Raw genomic sequence first — 13,866 nt, 5'->3', positions numbered from 1 at the left:
TCGCTTTCTGGACGTACAATCCCGCTTCATTTAGGCAGTTAATTACTGCCTGTTCTGCCTGATCGGTTTCTTGCTGGGTCTCTGCAGCTACTAGGAGGTCGTCCATGTAATGGATGATAAGCGCGCGCAGGAGCTGCGCCCTTACCGGCTGCAATACCTTAGCTACTGCCGCCTGACAAATCGTAGGTGAATTTTTTATGCCCTGCAGGAGGACTGTCCATTGATATCGCGCTGCTGGCTCCTGCAGATTCTCTGACGGCAGTGTGAAGGCAAATCGAGCTTTGTCCTGAGGGGCTAATGGTATAGAGAAAAAGCAATCTTGGATATCCATCACCACCACTGGCCAATTCTTTGGTATTGCTGATGGTAGTGGCAACCCTGGCTGGAGGGCACCCATCGCTTCCATCTGCTGATTTACCGCTCGTAGGTCGTGCAGTAATCGAAATTTAGACTTGTCCTTTTTGTGTATCACAAATATAGGAGTGTTCCAGGGACTGTGGCTTTCCTCCAGGTGTCCCTGCTCTAGTTCTCTACTTACTATTTGTCGGGCAGCCGCCAATTTGTCCCCTGTCAATGGCCACTGCTCTACCCACACAGGCTCATTGGAGCACCATGTCAGCGGGACAGCGAAATGAGCCCCGAGGAGGTAGGCAGTGGCCCTTACCCTAAATTTGTCAGGTGAAAGCCACTTTGCGATAAGGCATCTCGCCCTAACAATGGTTCCCCTATGGCAGTTATGTACGGCCGCACACGGATGATCTGAGCAGGCCTATCCGGGTCCTCCAATACAATTGTGATATCGGTTTCAGAAATCATAGCCTCCGCCCTGCCTCCCACTCCATCTAACGAGCTTGCCACTTTTGCTGGCCAACTCGATGGCCACAACCACGAGGGCACACATGTAACATCTGCCCCCGTATCTAGCATCATTATTAAGGGGATGCTAGGAGGACCCGCCCCTGGTGGGCCTATCAGATGCGCTTTCACTCGGGGTCTCTTCTCACACCCTAAGACCAGGGCCATGCGGGGTTTCCCTTCGGAGTTTGGTCGCTGGAGCTGTCCATCAGCAGTGTGTTGTTGTTGACAGGGGCTACTTGAGGCTGGCTCACCGGGGAGGGGTGGCCCCCTACTTGCCCTCCCCGCTTCTCGTTTCCCGACCGCCGACAATCTCGTGCTCTGTGTCCTGGTTTTCCACAGGCCCAGCATGTAAGGCTCCCCATACCCCTTGTTGGGCGCGCGTAACTTCCCTTATTCGTGCACTGTGCTCTCAAATGGCCCATTCGCCCGCAGCCAAAGCATGGGCCTCCTTTTGGACCTCCTCTAGCTCTAACCTCCGGCATTGCCATAACTGCTGCAGCAATCTGTAGGGCTGTGGTCTTGTCCCGGTGTTCTAATACGTACTTGATCGTCTGCCCTAAACTTGCTCCCTTAGGCGCTGTTCTTAGGATTTCTTTTGTCAACTCGTTGCCCTGTTGTTTGATACATTCCAACATCACCGCTCCTTTTGCAGCGTCTGGTAAAGATGCAAGTTCTTCTGCTGCCTGTAGCCTGTCACAAAACTTGTCAAACGGCTCTCCCACTCTCTGCTTCACAGTCGTCCATGGGTCTGCCTGCTGCACCAGTGGCCCAATATCATCAAAGGCCTTTCGAGATGCTTCTGTTGCCACCAGTATCTCCCGAGGTCTCAGGCCCGCTGCCTGCTGCTGGGGTGTAGCCATGGCCGCATCATTTCCTCTTAACCGCGGTAGGGTGGATTGGCCCAGTGGGTTCTGCGGGTCTGCCTGTGCGGCCATCAACGCCTGCTGTAAGCGCGAGGTCCACGCTTCTTTCCACATAAGGACCATCGTGGGCGATAAAACCAGTCGCGCGAGGGCGCGACAATCCCACGGTATTAGGCCTCCTGCGTGCACCGCGTCCAGCAACATCTGTGTCACCGGGTGTCGCAGGCCCTGTTCTTGCACTGCTTTCAATAGCTGTTGTACCGTCTTTGGGTCGAGGGGCATCCATTCCACTGCCCCCCCCCCCCCCGGGGCAACTCGTACTGGGAAGGCCCCTATTGGCCCACGAAACTTGAGGCCACTCAGGGCACATTCCGTCGCTATCAGTTTCCAGTCTGTTAGGGGAATTTCTTTTCCCCCTCCCGCTTGGGCGGAACCTGCTGTCTCTGATAGCCCTCTTTGTTTAGCTGTTGCCTCTGATAGCCCTCTTTGTTTAGCTGTTGCCTCTAATAGCCCTCTTTGTTTAGCTGTTTCTTCTTCCAGAGCTGTAAGCAGCATAAACATCTGCTCCATATCTCTTGTGACTTTCCTCCCCTTTTTTCCTCCCGCCTCTGACTGCGGCGGGGAACTCCGCCCTAGTTGCTGCATCTTCGTTGTTATTCCTTCTAAGGAGTCAGAGTCTGTGCCTGAGTCTTCAGTCTCCTCCTCCCGCAATGCTGGTCGACGCCCACTCCTCTCTCGGCCAGCGCCATCTTTCCCCGGGTGCGGCACCCTCGGTCTTTCCCCTGCTTCTGGTCTTTCCCCTGCTTCTTCTCTTCTTTCGTCCTCCCACTGCACCCGAATCATGGCCCCCGGTAGCCAGTCTCGGGGATCATCCACTATAAGCGGTCTTTCCTTTTCTTCTGCCTCCTCCACTTTCACCTTGCTTTCTTTTCCTCTACCCGCCTCTGGCTTTTTCATATCTTGGTCTCCACAAAGGTCTCCTGGTTCTCCCCCTTCCATCGCCCTCATCTCTTTCCACGGATACCGCGGCGGTGGCGGAGAAGAGGGCATTATTGGGTAAGCCTCTGGAGTTTCTGCCTCCCCCTCTCCCCGCTCTGGTTCTTGATTAACCGCCTCCTCCTTTATGTCTGTTTCCACACTCTCCGTTCTCACTTCACCCACTACTATCGCCTCTCCCTCTATCTCCTCCGTTCGCTCCTCTGCGTTCGCTGCTGTCTGTGTCGCCATTTCCGCGGACATGTGCAGCGCCGCGCGGGCAGCCTGCCAGGTCTCAAGCTCCTCCCTAGTCCTTTCTAAAATGATCGTTATATCTCCCCACGTCTTAAGCTCTGCGGCCCTCTTAGTGGCCTTAGCTCTCTGAGCAAGTGCTCGAGTGCACTTCTCCCAGTTAGAAGGGGAAAAAATGTCCCCTGGTCTAACTATCGCTCCATCTTTCAGGAGCCGCCCGACACAGTTCGCAACTGCATCCGCTCTCATAGAGAGCCCCCATTCCCGGGCACCCACGCGTACAACCTTAAGTACCGCGTCCATGATCCGGATCCTCTCGACCGCCTGCGGTCCGCCGTCTCAGCTATCACGTCGGGGTCACCACTTGTCGCCTTCTGATGCGACAATCTCCCGTCCGCCTCAGACGGCACGGAGGCTCCCCCAGCCTCCGGGCCAATGAGCACTGACACCAATATGAGGATGCTGCAAATGGCGTTTATTGTACGCATGTATTCGCTTATATACCTACAAGCATACTGCTATCTCTACGTCATATCCTTCCTCTTCCTTCCTCTTTCCGTGCCATCGCGAGATCTTCCGATCGCCGTTCCCTACACCCTGGAGATCCTCTGTGCTCCCTGGGTGGCTTCATATACCCTTCCAGCAGGAATGGCATCTGTCACCAGCCCTGTAATATATGGGACAGTCCCCGGCAGAGACCTCTTGACCACTCACCCTCTCCAGGGGCACCGGCCACCCGCAAGGGACAGCTCAATCCAGCCCTCCTTCCCTAACACATCACTCTACGAGCTGATGCCCCTTAGCCCATGCAAAACCCAGGCACAGCAACAGGGCCTTTTCAGGTGCAATTCCCTGAGAGCATTCTTGGCTCCAGATGGGAAGAAGAGCCCATCATTCAGGCAGAGTACTGAGAAAGTCCCCTTTTATTACAGAGATGCTACGTGAGTGGTCAGCTCTGACACAGTGAGGGGCAGATTTACAGAAGGCCTCTCAGTCAGACAGATGGGGTTTGTGTCTCTGGAGAAGTGGGATGCATTCAAATATTTGTGCACAAACATGAGTAACACAGATAGAATGTGCAAAACAAAAGAGCTGCCTGAGATAAACTGGAAATGACTTGTAAAGAGAGGTGGGCAGCTTATTGCTGCTGAAATAGTACCAGTTGAATCATTTTCCTCAGTGCCTCCTTGAGCTCCTTGTTCCTCATGCTGTAGATGAGGGGGTTCACTGCTGGAGGCACCACTGAGTACAGAACAGCCAGCACCAGATCCAGAGCTGGCGAGGAGAGGGAGGGCGGCTTCAGGTATGCAAACATGCCAGTGCTGACAAACAGGGAGACCACAGCCAGGTGCGGGAGGCACATGGAAAAGACTTTGTGCCAGCCCTGCTCAGAGGGGATCCTCAGCACAGCAGTGAAGATCTGCACGTAGGACACCACAATGAAAATGAAACACCCAAAGCCTAAACACATACTAACCACAAGAAGGCCAGCCTCCCTGAGGTAGGAATCTGAGCAGGAGAGCTTGAGGATTTGGGGAACTTCACAGAAGAACTGTTCCACTGTGTTGCCTTGGCAGAGTGGTATTGAAAATGTGTTCCCAGTGTGCAGCACAGAATAGAGAAAACCACTGGCCCAGGCAGCTGCTGCCATTTTGACACAGGCTCTGCTGTCCATGATGGCCTCGTAGTGCAGGGGTTTGCAGATGGCAACATAGCGGTCATAGGCCATGACTGTGAGGAGAGAATACTCAGCTCCAACCGAAAAGAAAAACAGGAAGAGCTGGGCAGCACATCCCAAGTAGGAAATAGTGCTGGTGTCCCACAGGGAATTGGCCATGGATTTGGGGACAGTGGTGGAGATGGAGCTGAGGTCAAGGAGGGAGAGGTTGAGGAGGAAGAAGTACATGGGGGTGTGGAGGTGGTGGTCGCAGGCTATGGCTGTGATGATGAGGCCATTTCCCAGGAGGGCAGCCAGGTAGATGCCCAGGAAGAGCGAGAAGTGCAAGAGCTGCAGCTCCCGCTTTTCTGCAAAAACCAGGAGGAGGAACTCGTTGAGGGAGCTGCTGTTGGACATTTGCTTCCCCTGGGCAGAGGGGGATTCTCTAAGGAAGAAGAGACATTGACAAGTTAGGACAGACTTCTCCAAGCAAAACTTTCTCATAACCTCTCACAAACACACACTCGTTACCTCTCCCCATCTTAGTAGCACTGTCACTGAGTTGCATGGCTTGAGCTCAGGTTTGTGCTGGCAGGGTTTGCCCTGAGGAGCAGCAGCCTCTGCCCATGGGCTCCAGAGGAGTCAGCCCTGACCCACAGCACTGCGTACGTGGGAACAGGGGTGACTAAAATTTATATTCCCAGTTCCAGTCAGCTTTAATCCATTCATAATGTTGAAGGCATTTTCAGCATCTTCACTACCACTTCTAAACAGTGTGGGTTCATTAATAGTTTTAAGGCTTTTTTGGTTTTCCTTCAGCGGACCCTGTCACACGGGAGGAGGATTCCTGGAGGTAGAAATCCTCAGCATTGCTGCTGCACTCAGAGGGACTAGCTGTGATTTTGGAGAGGCAAAAGGATTCCCTCTGGCTTTAGTGCAGAGGCAGGAGAGCTGGCCTGTCCATCTGCCTTGTTCCCAGCTGCCCTGTGCTCCCACCTCAGAGGCGGAGGACAGTTGCACTTGTGTTACCTGAAAAAGAAACGACACTATGGAGAGCAGAGGAATCATCAGCACTCTTCCTGAGCGTGTGTGAAAGAGGTCTCAGCCCTCCCCTTCTCGCCAGCAACACCTCGGGCTCCTTCCAGCTGCCCACATCCAGACTCCCAGCAGCATTTCCATGGCCTCAGTGTCTAAGTGGCTTCTCCCTGGGGCACCTAGCTAACACACAGCTGCAATGGGAGAGCTGGGCCCTTCTGGAGGGCAGCTGCAGCCCAGCCAGACACCCCAGGGAAATGGCCCAATGTCCTAAGGATGGGGTGTCCTGACGAGAGAGTTGGCTCATTCCCAGCTGCCCTGCCCAGAGCCCCACAGGCTAGAGGGGCACTTGGGCACCTCACTGTCAAGGACACATCTGCATGGCAGGACCTGCAGGGTCAGTGTTGTCTGAACTGCATCAGAAACCCCCCTGCCCAGAGAGTCCAAGGGGAAGGACAAGGGCAGCATGGGCAGGTGGGAAACATGGAGCAATACCATGACATTTGTGGCCAGGGAGGCAGGGACAGGCAGGCACAGAGGGGCACACAGGAGTGTCTCCTCTCCTGCATGTCCAGCTGCCAAGGAAACGACTCCTGCCCTGGACCCCACAGCCTTGAGAGCAGAGGGCTGTGCTGGCTGGCAGAGGAGAGGAGGTGCTGGAGCTGAGAGTTTCCTCTCACACCTTGAGCATGACTCTGCTGCCTGGAGCCGTCCCTGCGGGCAGCTGTTTCTCTGTCCCCACGTCTCTCCCCTGCCAGTGCTCACAGACCACATCCCACCCGCTGGGTGCTCAGCTCTGCCCTGCAGAAACCTCCCGGGGGCAGGACACTGCCCAGGGCACCTCCGTGGTTGCAGGTGCTCCGGAGCAGGGGAGACAAACCTTGGTGAGGCTGGAAAGGTGCTGCTGGCTCTGTCTGTATTCTTCAGGGTGGATGAAAGCATTTGCTGAGTGCCTCCCACAACTGCTCCTCTCTGTGTCACTGTTTTGGAGCCTCTGACCGCTGTCTAAACCTGACAGGTCCAATCCAATTTCACCCCACCCAAAGAGAATCAAACTGAAAGCACAGACTCATGACAGCTCCTTCTCTTTCATGTATCCCCTGCCTTGACCTTCCTTTTGAAAAGGCCCCTCCAGAAATGTCCTGGGAGTGAACTGGAGCTGAGAGCAGCCCTCACTCATGTAGCTTCCTCTTGACAGGACCTGCCCTGCTGGGGGTCTCTCCTCCCACCCACAGCTTCTCCACACAGTGCCGTGGGGAGCTCCCCAGGCAGGCTGAGTGCTGACCCTTGCAGGCATCAGACTCACTGCTCCAGGCACACAGCACCCTGGGGTGCAGGGACACTGCTGTGAATTACAGCCCATGCAGACCTCTGGGCACACCCTAGCCTCACAACCCTGCAGCATCCCTGTGAAAAGATACCAGGCTGCCCTTTCCCTGTGATGGTGTGACAGGGAATCCCTGCTCTGAAACATCTCTCCCTCCCCTGCAATGGAGAAACCGGGAGAGTGATCCTTAAAAACCTAATCGTGTGACTGGATGGGTTTGGAAGACCTTGCCAGGAACCTCACTAGCACTATCCTGCAGCCAGAGACTTACCGTGTCAAGGGCTGTGAAGATTTCCCCCACAAGCAGCTCTCCTCTGTCCTCCCACTCCACACTGCCTTGCACTTCTCTCTGCCTTCTCTCAGCTCATGTCAGCAGCAGCAGGCAGTGCCCGCAGCCCTGCTGCTCTTGGCAGAGGAGCTGCTCCTGCACACAGCTGTGTCTGGGCAGTGCTGCCAGGTTGCCATGAGCTCCCTCCATCCCAGGAGCCTGGCCAATTTTAGGAGCAAAGGCCCAGTTAATGACATGAATGTCTCTGTCCCTTGTGCTCCCTCCTCCTGGGAAATGTTCACTGCAATAAACTAAAATAATCACTGATAGTCCCTCTCTAAGCACTGAAGGAAAACTGATTGCAGCATTGCAATTTGTCTCCTCAGAGGATGGTTATCTATGAAAGATGGAAACATCCCATTCTGGAAGCCCCTATTCCCACCTTAGTACACCTAAATGGGGACAAGGATAGAGTTTGTTCTCCCATTGCTCAGGTATTCATTCGGATGAGTCAGTTTGGGCTTCTCAGGCTGCTTTAGAAGGCCCTGGGCTGGCATAGGATTCAAATCCTTCCTGTGAGCTCCACAAAAAACACACAGAAGGTGGGATTCCCGTTGCCAAGGCAGAAGTGAGCACAGCATGGATGTCTGCATGTGAGATCTTGGTCTATGCTCCCATTATAATCCCTGGAGAAGGAGGGTGGGAGTCAGGTGCTCACACACAAACACCTGGTGACACATGAAGAGACAGAGGTGGTTCAAGGCATGTGCCAATGTCTGCTTGCTCTGATGGAGCAAGTGTGACACCTACATCGTTCTAGAGCATGAGTTGGGGGCCAGGTAGGGAACCGACCACCTGAAATGATACTCGATGCCCACTGCTACCAGAGCTCCACTCACTAGGAAGCTGAGACACAGGCAGATCTCAACATTGCAAACAGTTGATGTCATCCAGTGCAGGCACTTGTTTCAGTGACACAGCAATAGGCCTGCAGGGCCATGTCAGATGCCTGGGGCGTCCAGCACAACTACAGGTCTCTAGCAGATACAGCATGGGACCTGTAGGAAACCATGCCCCTTTGGAGTGGTTGCTGGGCAAGTGCCCCAGGGCATCTCGGGTTTCCTACCTGTGCCCAAACACCTGGATCCTACCACTGCCTTCAGGCCAAGTCCATCCATCTACAGCCAAGTGTGCTGCATAAATGGGAGAGGCACCTCACACCAAGGTCTCTGCTCTAGTCTCTGCACCCTTCAAACCTTCTAGCTTTCCTCCCCCTAAACCTCTTCTCACCTCCAGATGATATGAACAGGGAATGGGCTAATGATGACCTCCGCACGGCTGGATCACAGGCTGTCCAGGGGCTTTTTCAGTTGCACCTTGTCCTTCCTGCAGATCAGTTCACCTCTGTCACAGGACCCAAGGTGCTGTGAATCAGCTCAGGCAGCAAACCCCTCTCCTGCCATTCCTGCACAGCCCAGCTCTGTTTCTCCCTGGCCTTGGGCACTGCAGGGTTTGCTCTCTTAGTGGGAACCTCCTTTCACCACTACATTGCCACCTGCTATCGATGCCAGCATGTCTCTGCTCTGAAGTGGGGCCATTGCACACATGGTGTCCTTGGCTCATGATAACAGCTTTCACCATTGCAAATCTGTTCTCTGTGGCATAGCTGAGGCTCTGCAACCCAAATATACACAAGTGCATGCAGCCAGGGGCACAGAGAGGAACAGATGGAGATGCACAAGCTGTCACAGGACTGAAACATGGTTGGAATAACTAAGATGTGGTGGGACTGCTCGCATGACTGGAGGGCTGTGATGACAGGGTACAAGCTCTGCAGACAAGATGGTTAGGGAAGATGAGCACAGGTGATGCTATTTGTGTGAAGGGACAGTTCAGATGTACGGAGCTCTTGTATGGGATGGATAAGGGCTCCAGAGGAGAAAAACAGCCTGCAGTAGATGAGGGTTGAGTTAGCGATGACTTGCAGGAACTCAACCCATACAAGTCTCTAGGACTGGATGGGCTGCATCCAAGGTCACTGAGAGGGCTGGCCTATATAATAACAAGGCCAGTCTCTACCACCTTTTTAAAGGTTGCATAGACCAGGGGAGGTCCCAACGACCAGAAGAAGGAATGTATTGTGTCCATCTTCAAAAAAGACCACAAGGACAACCCAGGGAGCTGCAGGCCCTTCAGCCTCACTTTGGTGTGGAGTGTGTCATACAGCAAATCCTCCTGGATCACATTTCTGGGCACGTGAAGAATGTGCCTGGGAGCAGTCAGCATGGATTTACTGAAGGTAAATCATTCCTGACCCACCTAATTGCCTTCTGTGATCAAAGACCTATGACTGTGCAGGAGCAGAAAGTACTGGATGTCACTTACCATGATTTTAGTAAGGTGTTGGACACTCTCTCCACGAATATTCTTGAATACAAGTAAGGCTTTACGATAAGATGGGTAGACAACCAGGTGGCTAAAAAGCTGGTTGGATGATCGAGCTCAGAGGGTTTTTTTTTGAATGGGTCATTCTTTACCAGGAAGCCAGGTAAAGGTGGAGTATGCAGGGTCTACACTGGACCTGTCTATTCTGACAGGTTCATCAGTGACCTGCAGCATGCAACTCTCATCATGTTTGTAGATGAACATCTAATCAGGAGGAAGAGGCAAGAAGATTGGGCTAGAGACCTCCTGAGGTGCCTTCCACCCTGAAGGAGTCCATGATTCTTCCTACTCTCGATATTCTCTTGTTGGTGCCTGGGAAAGGATGCAGGTTCCCTGTGACAGTGGAAGTAGGCCAGCTTTCTTGCCCTTCTCCAGGCAGAATTACTCAGATGCAGGGCTTCTTGGCAGGAATCCCCAAGACAGCCCTCATCAATCCTTTACTTTGCTTTTAATTTCCTTGCTTTTTTTTTTCTTTCTTCCCCTTTTAATCTTGTCTCTATTACCATCCTGGTCCCTTCCCCTACAGTCAGCCCACTCCTGCTTCCCCTTAACTCTTTGGTGCTGCTTTGGCTTCTTTTTTTGTTTTGGCTTGTTTTTTTTTTTTTTTTTTGTTCTGTTTTTGTTTTGACGCAGGAGGAGCTACAGTCCAGCAGGATCTTGAGGAACTTGGGTGATTCGGACAACAGATACCTTATGAATATTTACAAGAAAAGTGTCAAGTCCTGTGCCTAGGTGGGAATAAACCTGTGCATGAGGCGGGGTTGAGGGACCTCAGCTTCTTTAGCCTGCTAAAGTGGAGGTAGTAGAGTAGGAGCCTGTGAGTGCTTCAAGGGTGGTATCAGAGATGATGGAGCTTTTCTTGGTAGTGCAAAACAGCATGAGAAGGAGAAAAAGCCACAAACAGCAGCTTGTGGGGTTTAGATGTGACATTAGGAAAAGAAAATGTCACTCGTAGGGCAATGCTGTGGTGCCATAGGATACCCAGAGGGAGTCTGTGTTCAGCCCCTGGCTTTGTGTTTCAAGGAAAAGCAAGTAAGGACAAGAAGATATTAGGAGAGGTCGGGAGATCCCAGGGTGAGTGCAAGGTTAGGAAGCAGGCTGGGTGTCTAGAGTCTGCAGGGAAACAGGCAGAGGAATGGGAAAGCATAAGGCAGCCTGTGGTGGAGATGGCTGTGTGCACTGCCAAGGCTGAAAGCTCCCAACACAGCTAGATCTTTGTCCTCTTGGCTGTGGCTGCTGTCTCTGCCACTGAGGCCCACGAGAAGACACCATTCCTTACAGCACTGTGGCCTTGCTGCCTGCTTGTCCCTTGGGAGTCCAGGAGGTGCCATATCACGGTCCTGCACTCGGCACTGAACACGCCCACCCACACACTGCCTCCAGGAAGAGCCCTGAGCAATGCATGATGGAAAGGATCACCCTGCCCAGGGGCTGGCTGTCAGTGCCTGGCTGCTCTGCTTGATAACACACATCCAGGTTGACTTGGCATCAGAGCCACCTGCACGTTGCCTTTGCCTACCTGCAATCAGGGCCTCCAACTTTCCACTCTAATCAGGCCCTGGGGAGACTTTGTTGGTAATGGCCCTCAGTGGGACCTGTTAACACTCCAAGAAACTTGGGATTTGCTTATGACTTTAATTTCTTGAGAGGTTTGTTCAATCTCCTCTCAGCATCTGCGGTTTGCAGGCTGAGCACCAAATACACCTGAGGGGTCATTAAAATGCAAAAAACCCTAAGGAACCATGCATCTTTCCATAATTTTCCTCATTTTGTCAATTCTTGTGTGGCTAATTGGGAAGCTTTCAGGAGAGTATTGAAGTTAGGCAGATTTCAATGAACACCTGAAAAAGAAAGATGTCTGCTTCTGAAGCTTTCTTTATTCTTCAGCTTTCAGAATAAGTGATACCCACATTCTCCAATACAGACTGACCCACTGGGTCTCTGAATGAAGTCTGGACATGTAGGACAAGCAGTATTTTTGATAGGAGACATGTATGGACAACCTTCCTCCCCAGCTCCCCAGCCCTGCCAGTTCCCTCATCAGCCACTGGGGACCTAAAGCACTCTGGTTAAAAATCTGAGGTTTTTCCTCTCAGGTCTGTAGCTGAATGTTACAGCTCACATGCACCAATTCCCACCTGCTTTCCTTAGAGAACTAGCTGCAAACAGGCTCAGAAGGATTTGTCTTAATTGTGATCAAACTAAAATTAACATTATCCGGTTTCATAAGAAATAAAATACCATCCTCAACTTTATGTCAACTCCATGTTGCCTGTAGTGAGGTCTAGAGTCTACAAGGAAATGTTCTTGACAAATAGGTAGGAAAGGCTGGATAGACACACAGTGAAGGAGTTTGTTTAAGAGACAATGAGCATGCTGAAAGACGAGGCAAGCTTCAGACTCCCAGAAGCTCGGGGCAGCAACTGGAGAGTTGAGAGCTATCTGAATGATAAAGAGCAAGGGCAGGAGGAAAATTGGGAAACTATGGAAAGTGCATATGTCCAGATCGTCTGATGCAAAGATGCCTTTAGAAATGCTCAGTTTAATCAGGACATGTGGAAATATGTGAAAGGTTACTGAGATTATACTCACAGCATAAGATAGAGCAGTGGTAATGTGAGTTAACAGGCAGATCAACGTTTCTTCTCCTGAGATTCATACCCTTCCTCAAAATTTCCAGTATCTCATGGGAGAGTGTCCCTCATGTCTCTGAGGGTCCTGCCTGGGCCTGGCAGCTCTCACAGGGGACCTGCGGGAGACCGGAGCCCCTCGGAGCTGCAGATGGAGACTGGGCAGAGGGGATCAGGGCACCTGCAATGGCACCATATGTCCAGGACCCTGGGACTGCATCCCAGCCCAGCCCTGAAAATCACTTTTCCTTTCCAAAAAAAAAAAAAAAAGAGAGAGAGGGAAAGAATCTCCCCAAAAGACCAGTGTATCAAAAAAGAACCAAACAAAAAAGGGCAATAACAACACAATGAAGTTTAAAAAGTTGAAAAGTGTAGCAAAACTTTTTTTTCCCCATTTTTGATAATTTATTTATTTCTTTCTGGCCATATTTGAGCACTACAGTAATTACTCTATGTGAGATTACATGTTTATATATATGTGTATGTTATTCTTCATGATACACTTCCTGCAACACTCTGATTGGAGAAACTTTGTTCTGAGAAACTACTGTATTCACATTGACATGTCTCCTCTCTCTTCCTCTGCCTCTCTGTCCTCTCTTCCTCTGCCTAGTCTGTCTTTACAGAGGCCTCATGGCCCTTCTGCCCCCCAGGGTAGTCTCCTGTGGGACCCTTCCAAGCAGGATTCAAGATGAAGTCAGCTCTCCTGCAGTCCTGGGTTGTGATTCTGCTTCTTGTCTTACTTCTCCACCATCTCATGATCATTGCAGCCATGGCTGCCCTCAACCGTTACATCTCCATCTGCTTCTGCCTTGCTTGTGACTGACAGTCCAGCTGTTGTTTGCTCACTGATTGCCTGTGCCAAGAAATTGTTTTCAGCACTCTCCAGGAATCTCCTCTCCACAAGTGAGCTAAGACCCAGGCTGTGCCTGAGCTAATCAGGCAGGAGCTTCAGAACCTGCAGGCCTCAACCAGCTCAGTGACACACTGCAAAACGTGCTCAGCTGAGTTGGACACCTGAACTGCCAGGTTATAAATGACTCCCTTAGAGCAGACAGGAGCACATGGAAAGGTGAGGAACCTAATTCTGAGGGGCCTTGCAAGTTATCTGCACAAAACAACTTCAGCTTTGCAAGCTGATTCTCAGCTATGACCCCTGAAGTATTTCCTGCTGACTTGCAGGCAAGGGCTTGAGCATCACGACTCACTGTAGTCACTGCGCATCTGTGAGAAGTGTTTTTAAAGGCCAATTATTTTCTGAAGAAATACTTTGTCAGTGGAAGATTTCCTTATTTTGCGCATTTTAAAATCTAATGACTGTGGCACTGCCGCTTGAAAGGGTGCCTCTGAGTGCTCCACTGTGGCAAGACCATTTCCTGTTAACTGTGTGGGTGAAAAAAGTCCCACATGATCTAAACTGCTCTCAGTGGCCTCCTGCTCCCTCTGAGGCCTCCTGCTAGATGCCAGGCCCTGGATGTCCGGTGTCAGAGCCCAGGGCAGTGCGCAGGGTGCAGGGAGCAGCAGGGAGCCCCGAAGCAGGGAGGCCTTTAGCAGGA

The 13,866-nt window shown here is 51.9% G+C and overlaps 1 protein-coding gene across 1 annotated transcript in view; it reads right to left on the bottom strand.

The window, feature by feature from the left end:
* LOC135326403 (olfactory receptor 14A16-like) overlaps positions 1 to 5,022 on the bottom strand; it is a 51,628-nt gene extending 46,606 nt beyond the window's left edge. The window contains exon 1 of the mRNA XM_064504289.1: positions 4,132 to 5,022. Within this exon, the coding sequence (XP_064360359.1) occupies positions 4,132 to 5,022 (891 nt within the window). The remainder of the gene's footprint in view (positions 1 to 4,131) is intronic.
* Between the last annotated feature and the right edge of the window lie 8,844 nt (positions 5,023 to 13,866).

Source organism: Dromaius novaehollandiae, unplaced genomic scaffold (assembly GCF_036370855.1).
Source record: "Dromaius novaehollandiae isolate bDroNov1 unplaced genomic scaffold, bDroNov1.hap1 HAP1_SCAFFOLD_27, whole genome shotgun sequence".
Lineage (NCBI taxonomy): Eukaryota > Metazoa > Chordata > Aves > Casuariiformes > Dromaiidae > Dromaius > Dromaius novaehollandiae.
The sequence above is the reverse complement of the archived record's forward strand: the minus strand, read 5'-3'. Positions and strand labels throughout refer to the sequence as shown.